This window comes from Hypanus sabinus, chromosome 17 (assembly GCF_030144855.1).
Source record: "Hypanus sabinus isolate sHypSab1 chromosome 17, sHypSab1.hap1, whole genome shotgun sequence".
Classification (NCBI taxonomy): Eukaryota; Metazoa; Chordata; class Chondrichthyes; order Myliobatiformes; family Dasyatidae; genus Hypanus; species Hypanus sabinus.
The window spans coordinates 70,937,098-70,952,607 of record NC_082722.1 but is presented as its reverse complement, the minus strand read 5'-3'; the positions used below and the strand labels follow the sequence as shown (position 1 = coordinate 70,952,607).

The 15,510-nt window shown below is 43.7% G+C and overlaps 1 protein-coding gene across 2 annotated transcripts in view; it reads right to left on the bottom strand.

Moving 5' to 3' along the window:
• adamts18 (ADAM metallopeptidase with thrombospondin type 1 motif, 18) overlaps positions 1–15,510 on the bottom strand; it is a 309,638-nt gene that overhangs the window by 54,333 nt on the left and 239,795 nt on the right. For both annotated transcript variants that reach the window (XM_059993277.1, XM_059993276.1), the window contains 2 exons: positions 2,858–2,999; positions 1,062–1,188 (listed from right to left, as the gene is read on the bottom strand). In XM_059993277.1, the coding sequence (XP_059849260.1) occupies positions 1,062–1,188; positions 2,858–2,999 (269 nt within the window). The remainder of the gene's footprint in view (positions 1–1,061; positions 1,189–2,857; positions 3,000–15,510) is intronic.

Here is a 15,510-nt window from a genome sequence, read left to right as displayed (position 1 = left end):
ACTGCTTCCTACCAACCAGGCAATGCTCTAACCATATTATTAACTTTCCTGTAATACCATGGGTCTTAACTTGGTAAGCAGCCAAGTGTGGCACCTTGTCAAAGGCCTTCTGAAAGTACAAATATACAGCATCCACGACATCCCCTTTGTCTATCCTACTTGTAATCTCTTCAAAGCATTCCAATAGGTTCGTCAGGCAGGATTTTCCCTGAAGGAAACCATGCTGACTTTGTACTATCTTGTCCGTGTTCCCAAGTACTCCAGCACTTTATGCTTAACAATTGACTCCAACATCTTCCCAACCACTGAGGTCAGGCTAACTGGTCTATAATTTCCTGTCTGCTGCCTCCCTCCTTGAGTGGAGTAACATTTGTAATTTTCCAGTCCTTTCCAACCGAGCCAAAGTCCGATGATTTTTGAAAGATCATTTCTAATGCCACCACAATCCTAGGGTACAGTTCCTCTGATCCGGGTGACTTATGTACTTTTAGGTCTTTCAGCTTTTTGAGCAACTTCTCTCTTGTAACAGTAACTGCACCCACTTCTCTTCCTTCACACACTACAATGTCAGGCATACTGCTAGTGTCTTCCACAGTGAAAACTTAAGAACCTCTGCTTTAAACATGTCCAACAACTTGGCCTCCACGGCCACCTTGTCAATGAATTCTACAGACTGACCATTCTCTGTCTAAGCAAATTTCTTCTCTTATGGAGGAGAATCCTTCTATTCTGTGGCTGTGCCTCTGCTCCTAGACTCTCCCATTGTTGGAAACGTCCTCTCCACATCCACTCGATCTAGACTTTTTAGTATTTGCCAGGTATCAATGAGATCCCCTTGTTCTTCTAAACTCCAGTGAGTATAGACCCAGAGCCATCAAATACTCTTCAAATGTTAACCCTTTCATTCCTGTGAACTTTCTTGTAAACTCTCCCACTGTTGGAAACCTCCGCTCCACGTCCACTCTACCTAGACCTTTCAAGTCATGTGTTGCTAACCCATGGTCAGCCTGTAACAGTAAAGGAGCTCCCCATGTGTATGTGGATCATTTGTCAGCATTTACCTTGCAGGGCATGGCTGAGTGTTACAGGTTACCGTTCCTGTCACAGGCTTTGTGTGTGCTGTGCACAAGCTGGTGTTGACCTGAATGAGGTGGTCCTGCAGACAATAGGCCATGGTCACCATTTTTCCTGTGAAGAAATTAAAAGGGTGTTAATGTTTGAATTAATCCAGCTAAAGACTTCACGGAGAGTTTGTAGGTTGATAACCAAAGGTGGTGATAAGCCACTCCACTGGAAAGGCTAAACTTCCTATGCTAATCTGCCATGAATTAAAATGCGCATGGAGAAATGTGAGTTATAAGACCATAAGTCATAGGAGCAGAATTTGGCCATTCGGACCATTAAGCCTTCTCCAGTATTCGATCATAGGTTTGAGAGGGAAAATCTTTCTTCTTGTCTCATTGCCTAGAGAGAGAGTTCTTACTCACCAGAAGATTTTACAGCAGTGAAAATGACCCGTTAGTCTGCTCTACCTGTGAAAATTCTTTGAAAAAAAAGACAACTCATTAGCCCATTTTCCTTGCCCGTCTATGGAGCGGAAGAAAGGTCAACATTTTGGGCTGATGCCCTTCATCAAGACTGAAAGGAAGGGGTCTGAAGTTGCAATTAAGAAGGTGAGAGGGGAGGCAGGTGATATTAGGCTAGGGGAAAAGTGGGTGGGCGGGGGAGGGAGCATGAACTAAGAAGCTGTGAAGTGATAAGTGGAAAAGGTAAATGGTTGAAGAAGAGGGAATCTGATAGGAGAGGAGAGTGGGAAGGAGGAGGAGCACTAGAGGGAAGCGATGGGCAGGAGAGGAGAAGAGAAGCAGTGACAATGACTCCCATCCACTCCATAATGTACTGGTTAGGCACAGGAGTACATTCAGCCAGAGACTCATTCCACTGAGATGTAACTGAGATGTAGGAAGTCATTCCTACCTGTGGCCATCAAACTTCACAACTCCTCCCTCGGAGTGTCAGACACCCTCTGCCAATAGGCTGGTCCTGGACTTATTTCCACTTGGCATGATTAACTTGTTATTATTTAATTATTTGTGGTTTTATATTACTATATTTCTACACTATTCTTAGTTGGTGCGGCTGTAACGAAACCCAGTTTCCCTCGGGATCAATAAAGTATGTCTGTCTGTCTGTAAGAGGGGAGCTGGAATGGGGAATGGAACATGAGAGAAGGGGGAAAGGGATCTACTCTCTAGTCTTCAACGTTTATTTCCTTTTATTTATTTACAGAAACAGCAGAGTAACAGGATAATCAGTCCTTGCTGTCCAATTACACACCTGTGACCAATTAACCACCTGACCTTTGGAATACCGGAGGAAACCGGAATAACTGGAGGAAACCCACCCCGTCGCGGTGAAAACGAAGAAGCTCCTCAGACGGCGGCAGGAATTGAACCTGGGTGCTGCAATAGCATGCTACACTACGTGCCTCTCCAACACAAGAGATTCAGCAGATGCCGGAAATCTTGAGCACCACACAGAGAAAATGCTGGGGGAGAGCACAGTGGATCACGGGAGAAAGGGAAGGAGGAGGGGCACCAAAGACGTGGGTTTTCATGTCATCCTACTAAGTCACCGCATTGAGCTAGGCCTGCGGTAGTGGACCTCAGAGAACAGAGCACCAAAGGAAACTTTACCAGCCTGATGTTGCCCTGAAGACCATGGGCTACAAAGCAGACAAAGCCATACACTGTGCTTCCAACAGAAAATGTTAACATTTTTTCTCTCTCTCTCTCTCTCTTTGGGGAGAGCTTAAGAAAAGAGCTTTCTTCTTCAGATGAATGAGAGAGGTACTCACCTCCAGCACATGATGCAGAGCAACTTGATCTCACGACCACCCAGGTGTAGTTGTGCCTCGGCACACTGGCCTTGCTTTCATTAGCAGACTTGGGTAAAGTGTACTCCCACACAATACCTGGATTCTTGCCTTGTAACAGGATCTGTTGGCAGAGAGGGGGGTGGTAGGGGCGAAGATTGCAAAAGATGGGGGGGGGAATGGGGTTGGGGGGGGGGTGTTTAAAGAGTTGATGAACAGGATTAGTGTAAATTAATGCTCTCCACCACTAACCCTAACCTGCATGTCTTTGGAATGTGGGAGGAAACCGAAGGGAAGAAAGCTGTCGTGGCAAGAATGTATAATGCCTATAGACAGCGGTAGGAACTGAACCGGATCAGAGATCGCTGGCGCTGTAAAATGATGCGTTAAACACTATGTTATCATACTGCCCATTTGGTGAATTGAACTCCGAGCCACAACAAAATGGTTAACACTCAAATGCCCTCTGACATGTCACTGGAAAAAGAAACCCATCAGTTATCCGCCCCAGATCAATGCATGCTGGTTTCTTGTCAGCAAAGTCTACCTTCTATAAGGAAGTTAAAACAGAACAGGTATGATGACCAGATTCTCACCAGGATCCCATTCCTGAGTTCCTTCCGAGTGGCATACGGGTGCTGGTTCCAGTGACCCATGTTTGGCCTTGCCCCCGTGTGGAGTTTGAACAGTGCGGGCTTCCCACAGGTACTCCGATCCCCTCCCACATCTCATTGTCGAATTGGGTGGGTGACTGAAGAATCAGACAGACATTTGAGAAGGAATGGATTACAGGGAAATAAGTTGGGGAACTGGACTTCTGGAATCATACTGAGAGCTGACATAAACTTTTTGGAGCCAACAGTCTTCTTTGAAAAACAGCCAGGAGTCATGACCAATGGATTATTCCCTTGCATTTACAAGGTTTCAGTCTATGAACTGAGCTCTTAGAATCAAATCTAATAGAGTAATACATCAGGAATACCAGGCCTTCCGGCCCAAATGGTCCATCCTAACCACAATGCCCATCCAGGCTAGTCCTGTGGTTGATCCATATCCTTCCAAACCTCTCCTATCCATGGACCTGTCCATACGCATTTTAAAAGTTATCATACCTGTCTTGATCATTTCCCCTGGTATCTCATTCTATATACAGTACACTTTCAGTGTGTTTTAAAAAACGGTTGTACCTCGTTCCCCTTAAATCTTTCCCCTCTCACCTTAAATTATGCCTTCTATTTCTTGATTTCCCCAACTCTAGGAAAGAGAGCACATTCCAGCATTCCTCTTTCCAATCTTCTATTATACTCTGGCTTCTTTCCCTTCCTTTTCAGTCCTGAAGAAAGATCTCAGCCCAAAACATCAACGACTTATTCCTCTCCATAGATGTCGCCCGACCTGCCGAGTTCCTCCAGCGCTTTGTGTGGGCCGCTCTGGATTTCCAGCATCTGCAGAATCTCTTGTGTTTAAGACAGTGCACTCACCAGAATGCTCAGATAAGCTCAGAAATTGTAAGGCTGAGATTGATGGGCAACAAAACCACTCTTCTCCTTGACCTTTCCTCCCGGCTCCAGAGAGTCCAGTTATCTCTCTGTTTAAATCCTTCTCTGCCTGCATCCTCTGAAAGAATTCACAGACCGAGACGGCTTTCTCAGGCGCTGCTCTGCAGCCTCACTAAACACCAACATTCTGAGTCCTCCAACTGGTTATCAGCTCTTCCCAAAAATTTACGATTGGCATTAAGAAAAGCTTGTATCAACATGTCCTTGTCCTTGATACATGTCTCTCACATCTGCCTTTACATGCCTCTGAATGACATTAACCACAAAATGGTACCCTCTTGACCACAGGATTTTAGTGCAGTAAATTTTACAACTTTCTAAATCCCGATAAATAGAGGTTTTGGTATCAGAATGAGGCACTGTGTTAGGTTTCCCCTCTTGGGTCCGCATTCTTGCTTTTGTTGAGTTTAGCCTCAGGCATAGTGGAAGCCAGAGGAGACAATGACAAGCGTTGGGAGTAAATAATTTGTTGTTCGTTATCAATTATCCCCTCAGGCAGGGGGATAACATCTCTTGCCAGCTGTGCTGCAGATCCTTTTGGCACTCACTCAGTTGTATCGTTCACTATGATGATTGATGGCGCTGGTCTAGTCAAAGGCACCAGAGTGCATAGTGACTCTTGTGGGCTGCCCCCAGCACATCTTTAGGATGTGTTGGTTATTAATACAAGTGACCCATCTCACTGTATGTTTTGATTGCTGGCAGGTGGTAAGATAGAGCTCCCTCACCCTCAACACCAGTGCCCCTCTTTTACTCTCTGTATACCCCTGACCGTGTCACCACCCACAGCTCCAATCTGCTAAATAAATTTGCTGACGACACTACATTGATTGGCCTAATAGTAGCAAGGCAGCCTGCAGAGAAGAAGCCATCACCCTGACACAGCAGTGTCAAGAAAACAACCTCTCCCTCAATGTGGCAAAAACAAAGGAGCTGGTTGTGGATTTCAAGAGGAATGGAGACAGGCTAACCCCTATTAACATCAATGGATCTGGGGTTGAGAGGGTGAACAGTTTTAAGTTCTTTGGCATGCACATCACCAAGGATCTCATGTGGTCTGTACATACCGGCTGTGTGGTGAAAAAAGCACAACAGTGCCTCTTTCACCTCAGACAGTTGAAGTTTGGTGTGGATCCCCAAATCCTAAGGACTATATTCAGGGGCACAATTGAGAACATCCTGACTGGCTGCATCACTGCCGGGTATGGAAACTGTACTTCTCTCAATCGCAGGACTCTGCAGAGAGTGATTCGGACAGCCCAGCGCATCTGTAGATGTGTATTTTCCACTATTCAGGACATTGACAAAGACAGGTGTGTAAAAAGAGCCCGAAGGATCATTGGGGTCCCGAGTCACCCCAACTATAAACTATTCCAGCTGCTACCATCCAGGTAATAGTACCACAGCATAAAAGCCAGGACAAACAGGCTCCGGGACAGCTTCTTCCATCAAGCCATCAGACTGATTAACTCACGTTGATGCAGTTGTATTTCTATGCTATATTGACTGTCCAGTTGTACATATTATTTATTACAAATGACAATAAATTGCACATTGTACATTTAGATGGAGACGTAATGTAAAGGTTTTTACTCCTTGTATGTGAAGGATATAAGTAATAAAGTGAATTCAATCCAATATACATGTGATAAATGCATAAATATGTATAAATTGATCTGAATTGCATATTTTTTAGTCCTAAACTTATTAAGGGACCTTGAAAAGACCTTAATATTTATCAATGAAAGGGTCCCTGAAGCACATTCACTGTTTCAAAAGGGAATTGGCGCCAGGGAAGTGTAGTGGTTGGAGTGACGCTTGGGCTTTACGGAGTTCCAAGTTCATTTCTGATACCATCTTTAAGGAATTTGTATGTTTTCCTCATGACCACAGGTGCTCCAGTTTCCTCCCACAATCTAAAGACTTCGTCAGTGTAAATTGTTTAGGCTTGTTTTAAACAGGTGGGTTGCTGGGCGGTATGGCTCATTGGGCCAAAGGAGCCTGTTCTGCACTGTATCTCTAAATATATAAATGAATTGATAGATAAAAAAATAAATTAAATACAGTGGATTCCAGTAAATTGGGCCATCAGTTAATCCGGACAGCTGCTTATTTGGGACAACTCTTAAAACAAATCCACATCCTGAACATAGCCGGGATTCCTTTCATTTATTTGGGACACTATGCTACTTAATTGGGGCAGGAGACTGTTGCTGAACATTTTCAAACTAAAGTCAATTGTCTGCCGTTAGACACAATGCCGGGCTGTGAGCAAACAGTTTTTAAAGAGCATCAGTTGTGTGTGCTTGTGCTCAAAAAGCAGTGATTTTGGTCACAGACATTTCTTGAGAAATAACAGTAAGAAAATGTTTTGCTGTTTCTGGAAAATGCCAGAAACAGCCAGGAGTGAAAAATTAAATGATTTCACTTCTTCAGCAAGTTAGGTACTACAAGAAACCTGAAGATGTCAACAAAAATCATGAATATTACAATGAAAATGAAGATTTGGAGGAAGCAATCTTAAACAGCAACGTATGATAGTGGCCCAGTATCTGCACCAGGTACCTGCACTGATTTTGTTCATTTCCGCTCAAAAAAAACGCAGCTTATCCATCGGTAAATATTAGGAATTAATACACAGCTTTATAGTACACCAGTGGTATTGGTAGTGTTCTTATTTGTTTTGTATTTTATTTAAAAGCATAATCTGTTACTCTGTTAAATGGTAGTTTGTCTTTTTTACGCCTTTTTAACTATCTTCATGAAGCTTCAGCTCATTGGGGCAGCTGCTTAATTGGACCAAAATGTACTGGTCCTGATTTGTCCCAATTAACTGGAATCCTCTGCATTCGAAGCTGAATTAATTGCAGGTGCTACAGGAATGTGAAGAGTGGAGAAATGAATTAGGGAGGCATCTGCCAATATTTTAGAGTGAGCTCCTCCAAAGCTCTATCACTCTGGATATCTCCTTCTTATCTTTTCATTCATCTGTGCCAATACCTGAAAATGTCTAAGCAGGTGAGCTGTGAAGCATCTGGCATCATAGTTACCTTTATCAGCATCATTATGTGCCATGTTGTATGAAGTGGGTGGTGAAGGTCTTCCATCCGACTTTACTCCGATCAATGCCTGTGGGGAAGACCCCTTCATGCTATTGTTCTTCTTTTCTCTTTCCATGGCCATGATTGTTCTTGGCAAATTTTTCTACAGAAGTGGTTTGCCATTGCCTTCTTCTGAGCAGTGTCTTTACAAGATGGGTGACCCCAGCCATTATCAATACTCTTCAGAGATTGTCTGCCTGGCATCAGCGGTTGCATAACAAGGACTTGTGAGCTGCACCAGCTGCTCATACGGCCATCCACCTGCTCCCACAGCTTCACATGACTGTGATCGGGGGGCTGAGCAGGTGCTACACCTTGCCCAAGGGTGAACTTCAGGCTAGTGGAGGGAAGGAGTGCCTTGCACCTCCTTTGGTAGAGGCTTACCTCCACTCTGCCACCCACAAAATTCAACATGAATTATTGTGTGAGCACCTTCAGGCTCCTGTACCTCCCTTCTGATGTTAGCAATGAGAAGAGGACAAGTCCTGGGTGATGTGGATCTTTTATGATGGATGCCGCCTTTTGGGGCATCGCTCCTTGAAGACCTCCTGGATGCTAGTGCCTGAGAGGGAGTTGACTGAGTTCACTACTCAGTAAGGTGAACCAGTAAAGTGAGTTGTATTAATCATGAAAACTACTGGCTGTCACTAAAACACACCTGGTGTACTCATGTCTTCAGGCAGAGTACACTTAAGTAAAATAGTCAATAAAATGATTTCCAGGTTTTTTCTTGTAGAGGTCAATATGCATTTATCTCTTTACAAGAGAGGGCAACTCTTCTGGTTAAATCACATTTCAAAGCATCAATGACACAAGTCAAGGAGAAATAAAGGATTTGCTTGGGAACGAATGACTGATTACTTGTGAATTTTAAGCTGATAATTCCCATTGGAATATGGATCGCTTCCACTTTCATCTATTTTCCTGCATCCTGTAACATCACAGTGCAAAGCTTCGGTGGGTAGTGTTACAGATCTTGATAGGAATGCCCTCTTCATCCACTCACACACTAACATTATCAACCGATGTCCCGCAATTACAGCCAAGAGAAAACATTATAATCATCACAGCTCCCTTGGTGAAGTGGGGGGGGGGGGGTGGAAATTCACACAGAAGTCTTACATCCGAATGAGTCCAAGGTAGGGGAGAGAACCCTCAGCTGAATGAATAAACCTTCCAAAAGATCACTGGGAGAGCTCAAAGGTCAGTGGTTTGTATCTCTCTTTAACTTTGAGGTCAAGTGTTCTCGCCAGATATTTTTATTCATCGCACTTCAGAGATTCTCTGTCTAGCAATAACTCTTGACCACTTCAGGTGGGCACGCAGGATATACTCATGGGGGTGACATGTTGGGTACTGCCTGACAAATGACTTCGGACACTGAGCCGTACTTGAGGGGCAGGGCTCTTGATTGCAGCATTATAACCTGGACACTGGTCCAAACATTAGCCTTCTCCACTAGGCTCTCTAACTAAGCAATAGCTACTGACTGAGGTCACAATGCCACCAACACCTCAATGTGCTCCCAAGATTAGTTTCTGCTTCTGCTGGATCTGGCATATTTTGTTTTAAAGATTATTACAATCTTTCTCACAGAAAGTAGCAACCTTAACTGAACTCCTCTTATACACAATGCAGAGGCCATGGTAGCAAGATTGTCAAAATAACCTATATACAGCACTGTGCAAAAGTATCACACAGACAGACACAGACACACTCACACACATATATTTATATACAGTTCCTATGACTTTTTGCACAGTAATGTATATAATGTCATTCCAGTTATCAAATAACACAACGCGACTGAGCTAATACAAATATACAGTACTGTGCAAAAGTCTTAGGCACCCTAACTATATATACATACCTAAGATGTTTGCACAGTGCTGTAGCGGATTCCCACCAGACTCACGTTGCACCTGGATGTCTACTGTCCCAAAAGCTTTGCCTTGCTTCACATTGCTTCATGGATAAGAGTTTTCTTTCAGGTTGGAAACAAATAATAGAGCACATAGGTTTAATGTGAGAAGGGGGAAGTTTCCAGGAAACTTCTGAGGAGTTTTTTTAGGTGATTGGAACACACTGGTAGAGGAGGTGGTGGCAGCAGATACAAGAGCAACCTTCAAGAGCCATTTAGAGAGGGGCATGAAGAGGAAAATAGACCAAGTGCTGGCAGTAGGGATGAGTTTAAAATGGCACCATGGTCAGCATCTTCTTCATGGGCTGAAGGACCCTTTCCTATGCTGTACAGTGAAGGCACAGAGCAGGCTCCAATGTGAAGTGAGGCATGGTTGTTGGTGCAATGGACCTCATCCAGGATGAAAAGTGGGATGTCCATTTAGGTCAGAGATGAGGGGGAATTTTTTAGCCGGAGCGGAGAATTTGTTTTCATGGGCAGCTGTGAAGGCCAAGTCTTTATGTATATTTAAGGCAGAGGGTGATAGATTTGTGTTTAGTCAGGTCATGAAGGAATACAGAGGGGGGAGGGGGCAGGAGATTGGGGCTGAGAGGGAAAATGGATCAGCCACAATGAAATAGCGGAGTAGACGATGTGCCAAATGGCCTAGTTCTGCTCCTACATCTTTTGGTTTTGTTGTCTTATTTCAGCATCGGTCCGATGGCAATCAACTACATGGGTCATCTTGACCTTCTCATTGTTCACTAAAGATTGAACCTTGGACTCAGCATTCAAATAGCTACCTTCTCAGAGAAAAAAAAATTGCAATAACCTTTGTCCATTGTGGGGGCTCTCTGAATCTCTGCTCCCCTAATCGTCAGTTTAGAACCTCACCAACAAGGCTCCCTCCAACTCTCTGAACCTCAGGTTTTGGGCCGAGTCTCATTCAATATGTCATAAGCACAGCACGACAGCACAGCTTTCAGAACTGCTGCATCGCGACGCCAGTTTTGACTGAGGTTTCCTTTGCAGGATGTTGAGCCATCAAGGGTGGCACAGTGCTAGAGTGGGTAGACTGCTGTATCTCAGCACCAGGCACTGGCTCCATCTGATCGCAGCTGCTATTTACCTGGAGTTATTGTGACCCTGTGAAGTTCTTCTGGGTTCCCCCCATTCTAAATTCCCAAAGAGTATGGGACACATGTTTCCTAATTATTATAAACACAAGAGATTCTGCAGATGCTGGAGATCCTGAGAAACACACACAAAATGCAGGAAGAACTCAGCAGGTCAGGCAGCATCTATGGAGTTTTAGGCCAAGCCCCTACATCAGGACTGGAAAGGAAGGGGGCAGAAGCCAGAACAAGAGGGTGTTATTCTCCACCACTTGCTGAGTTCCTCCAGCACCGTGTGAGTGTGTGTGTCTCTACTGTTTGTCCTCATCTACTCCCTTGTTATTAAATCATGGCAGGTCCCTGTCCAAGAGTTTAGTCTTGACACAGTCATTGGGAACTGCCATTACAAACCCTCCTGGCGCCAGTTTCACGACCCTTAAGGAACAGCATCTTTAGCATCTCCTCAAGGGCTGAACACACATTTGCTGCAAGCATATATTCTGTGGTGGAGAAGTTACTATAGCCCTGGGACCTCAACAGATCCTCATTTTACTTATAAAAACACAAAATGCTGGCAGAACTCAGCAGGCCAGACAGCATTTTGTGTTTTTATTTATTTCCAGCATCTGCAGATTCACTTGTTTTGTCTCATTTTACTTATAATTGGAGAAACAGAGTACAACAGGCCCTTCTGGCCCAATGAACTGAGGTGCCCAGCAACCCACCTATTTAACACTAGCCTAAGCACAAGACCTACTAACGGGTATGTCTGTTGACTGCGGGAGGTAATCTGAGCACCCAGAAGAAACCCAAGGAACAATGTTCAAACTCCTTACAGATGCCACCAAAATTGAATGTTCAACTCCAACGCCGCCAGCTGTCATCGCGTTGTGCTAACCGCTATGCTACTGTGTCACCCCGTGAGGCTTATTGGGTGGTGGGTGGGGGAGAGTTTGTGGAGAATGTTTACACAGAGAGCACAGTGAGATTAATGGGACACAGTTCCACTTCCTTGACAAATCTATCATCCCTCACCACTGAAATCAAATATCACATCAGCCCTGTGCCGCTGAAACAAGTTCCTCTCTGCCATTCTACTTATATGAGCCGCCGTCCTTGAATTACTCACCAATAATGAGAATTGACATTTGCTTTTGACACCGAACTGATATTTATAGCTTTATGTCTTCCACCCAGTGTAACTCTACTCTGGGAACATTCAGCACCCTTGCACTCACTTGCAAGCACTCTGCTTCTCATGTTCTTATTATTTATTGTTTATTTATTATTTTTTTTTAACTTTTGCATTTGCACAGTTTGTTGTCTTTTGCACACTGGCTGTTTGTCCATCCTGTCGCGTGCGGTTTTTCATTCATTCTATTGCTTCCTGGATTTACTGTGTATGCCCAGAAGAAAATAAACCTCAGGATTGTATATGGTGATATACAATACTGTGCATAGATCTTAGGCACCTATATATTGCTAGGTTGCCACAGGGTTTTACACAGTACTGTAACTTCAATTTGCTGCTTACAGTTAAAGATTTACATTGAGAACTGACAACTGTATTGTGTCTGAATTATGATCTGCTATTTTCACATAATTGCAGAATACTCCCTAACAGCAAGCACAAAAAGGTATCAGGCTCATCAGGGAGCGAACCACTTTGCTATTTACGGTATTGTGCAAAAGTCTAAAGCACCCTATCTAAGTATATATATGCCTAAGACTTTTGCATGGTACAGTACATGAGCTTTGAAACTCTAACATTGATACAGGGCACCCACAAGAACAGACCACATACTTGAGGCAACAGACTAAAATTCTCCGTCTTCCAACTGCTCCACCCAACATAACCAGGAAGATGTCTCCCTTTCTTTAGTCCTGTCTGTTAGATTGTAGTTGGATAGGGCCCAAACTCCATACAGAGTGCCAATGGCCACTGCTGGTGCACTATTAGTCCCATCAGGGCAAAAGACTGTTGACGGTTCTGTCTGTTTCATCACCTCCCTGAAAGGAAGAGCAGGACGGAGGGGCAAGGTGCTCTCCAACTGCACCACACCCTGATGTATATTACTACTCTCCTTCTGGTCTGAGCCCCACACAGCACACTTAAGATCCATTTCTTCAAAAATCGTGGTTTTCCCCCTCAACTCCACCAGCCTAACAAGATTTCTCCTGGTTTCTTGTTCACCCCCGATTTCAGTCACCAACTATACACATAATTGTCAAGAATCTAATGCCTGGAACTCCCGCTCTGAATTGCTTTTCTATCTCTAATGTGTGTTTTTTTTTCTACAGCAAAACCACAAGACCATAAGCAGAATAAGGCCATTTGACCCAAGGCGTTTGCTCCATCATTCCATCACGGCAGATTTATCACCCCTCTCAACCCCATCCTCCTGCCTTCTCCCCGTGTGGCGCGGCATCCAAGCATCCCCACCCCCACCACTGTTTGCTCAACAGAAGACAAGCCATATTGAGTTTGACTGCAGACTGCTACAACATTCATAGACTCAGGGTCTTAAACGACATATTTTTCTTGCGTGACTGTATTTTACTGCTATCTTATATGTGCAATATGTCCCTCATGATGTGAATGACTGTTGGTACTATCTTTTGCACCTTGTTGCCAGGGTAGAACTGTTTTGTTTGGCTGTATCCATGGGTATTCATGTATGGTTAAATGATGATTAAACTTCAACTTAATCAACCTCTGCTTTCAAAATACACAAATAACTTGGCCTCCACAACCATCAGTGGTAAAGAATTCCACAGATTCACCATCCTCCTCATCTCCATTCAAAAGGGACATCCTTGTATTCTGAGACTATATCCTCTGGTCCTAGACTCCCCGACTGTAGAAATCGCAACGTCCACAAAACCTTTGATCACCTGCTTCAGATGTAACCTGGCATCCAATTTTGTCCTATCATATTCCTTGAACAGACCTCTTATAATTTAAAAGATGACCCCTCGAACTCTCAGTCGACCTTGTAGCTTATTTTTTGACCTGCACCAAACTTGCTCTGTAACTACAACACCATATTCTAAATCTGTTTTTCTTCCTTTTTATTATCCCAAAGTACTCATATTTGGATGGAATACAAATAAAGCTTTTCATAATATTTCTGTACAGATGTAGATCGTGTATGTGTGTGGTGTGTTTACTGTGTATGTGCGTTCATGTGTTTCTACATGCAGACATATAGGTGATACAAAGTCTCTACATGTCTGCATGTGTAAGGATGTGGCACGTTTCGATAGTATCTAGAGCAATCACTTTACGTCACCAACGATCATTGGGAGAATACTATCAAGCAGGAGGTACAGGAACTTGAAGACCCACATCTCAATGTTCAGCAGCAGTTTCTTCCCCACTGTCATCAGCTTCTTGAACCAACATAAAAAAAACAAGTCCTAATTCTACCTCAGACTGTATTTCCCGAAACCTGCACGAACATTTATTTTTGTTCATTTCGCTGAGTAAGTTACCTGCAAGTATAATTTAGTTTTGATTAAGCTATGCATGTTGTATTAGTGGGGGAGCCATACTAAGATGAGAAATAACTACTATTCCATGCTGACACCGCTACGTTAGCACCCAAAGGTGGCGACACTGCAGGCTGCCCTCAGCATAATCCTTGCTGGTCTGATTTGACCAAATAATTCATTTCACTCTCTGTTTCAATGCACGTGTGACAATAAAGCTGGTTGTATCTTAGAAGCATAAAAGTGCAATTTATGTGAATGTACGTGGTGTAGGAGAGTATGTGAGTGTTCATGAATACATAGGTGATTGTGTATATGTGTCTACGCACATCTGTGTGTTTATATGTGCATCTATGTTTGTGTCCACGTGTGTCTTGGTGCAAGTGGATTTGACTGCAGCCACATTTTATCAATCAAGTTTAGCAAAACTTATGAAAAGAGACAGATATTGTAGATATTAGTTTGGGGAAAACATAATATATCACAATAGGCAAAGCTGCTATCCAAAATTCATGTTCATTTGATATGGGAGTAGAAAGAGGCCATTTAGCCCATCGAGTCTGCTCCAGCATTTCATCATGGCTGACCCATTTGCCCTTTCAGCTCCAATCTCCTGCCTTCTCCCTGTATCCATTTATGCCCTGACTAATCAAGAATCTACCAACCTTAAACATACCCAAGGACTTGACCTGCTCAGCGGCTTGTGGCAATGAATTCCACAGATTCTCCACACTCTGGCTAAAGAAATTCCTCCTCATCTCCATTCTAAATGGATGCCCCTCTAGTCTGAGGCTGTGTCCTCTGTTCTTAGACTCCCCACCATAGCAGCCATCCTCTCCACATCCACTCTACTGAAGCCTTTCAACATTCGATGTTTCAATGAGGCCACCGCTTATTCTTCTGAATTCCAGCGAGTACAGGCCACAGCCACCAAACACTTCTCATATGATAAGCCTTTCAGTCCCGGAATCATTTTTGTGAACGTCTGCTGAACCTTCTCCAATGGCAGAACATCGTTCCTTAGATAAAGGGCCCAAAACTGCTCATGTGTGACGAACAAAAATCCCACAAACCATTCATTGCTACCCCCTGACTGGTGTGTTTCCCTCATCTGGCCCCCAATTAAAAACTCTTCAAAGCACTAACGTCAATATTTTGTAACCTGTTGCATCCAATTAGACTCTTCTTTCATCTGCCTCAATAAGATGAGGACCCAGCCATTACATCACACTGTCTGGGATTTTAATTCTCATTCTGAATGAGAAATAAAAGAAACCACAAACAGTTCCTTTTCAAAGCTGAGAATCTAATGATGAAAATACTGTGCACGGGACACACATCACCCTTTCATTCCAGCATCTCTGCAGTGATTAAGTGCTGGCCATTTAGAAAACTTTTTCGCTGGGGAAATCGTTCTCAGAAAACTGCGATGGGCTGTAATTAAATTAGAAGCTGGGAGGAGAGCTCC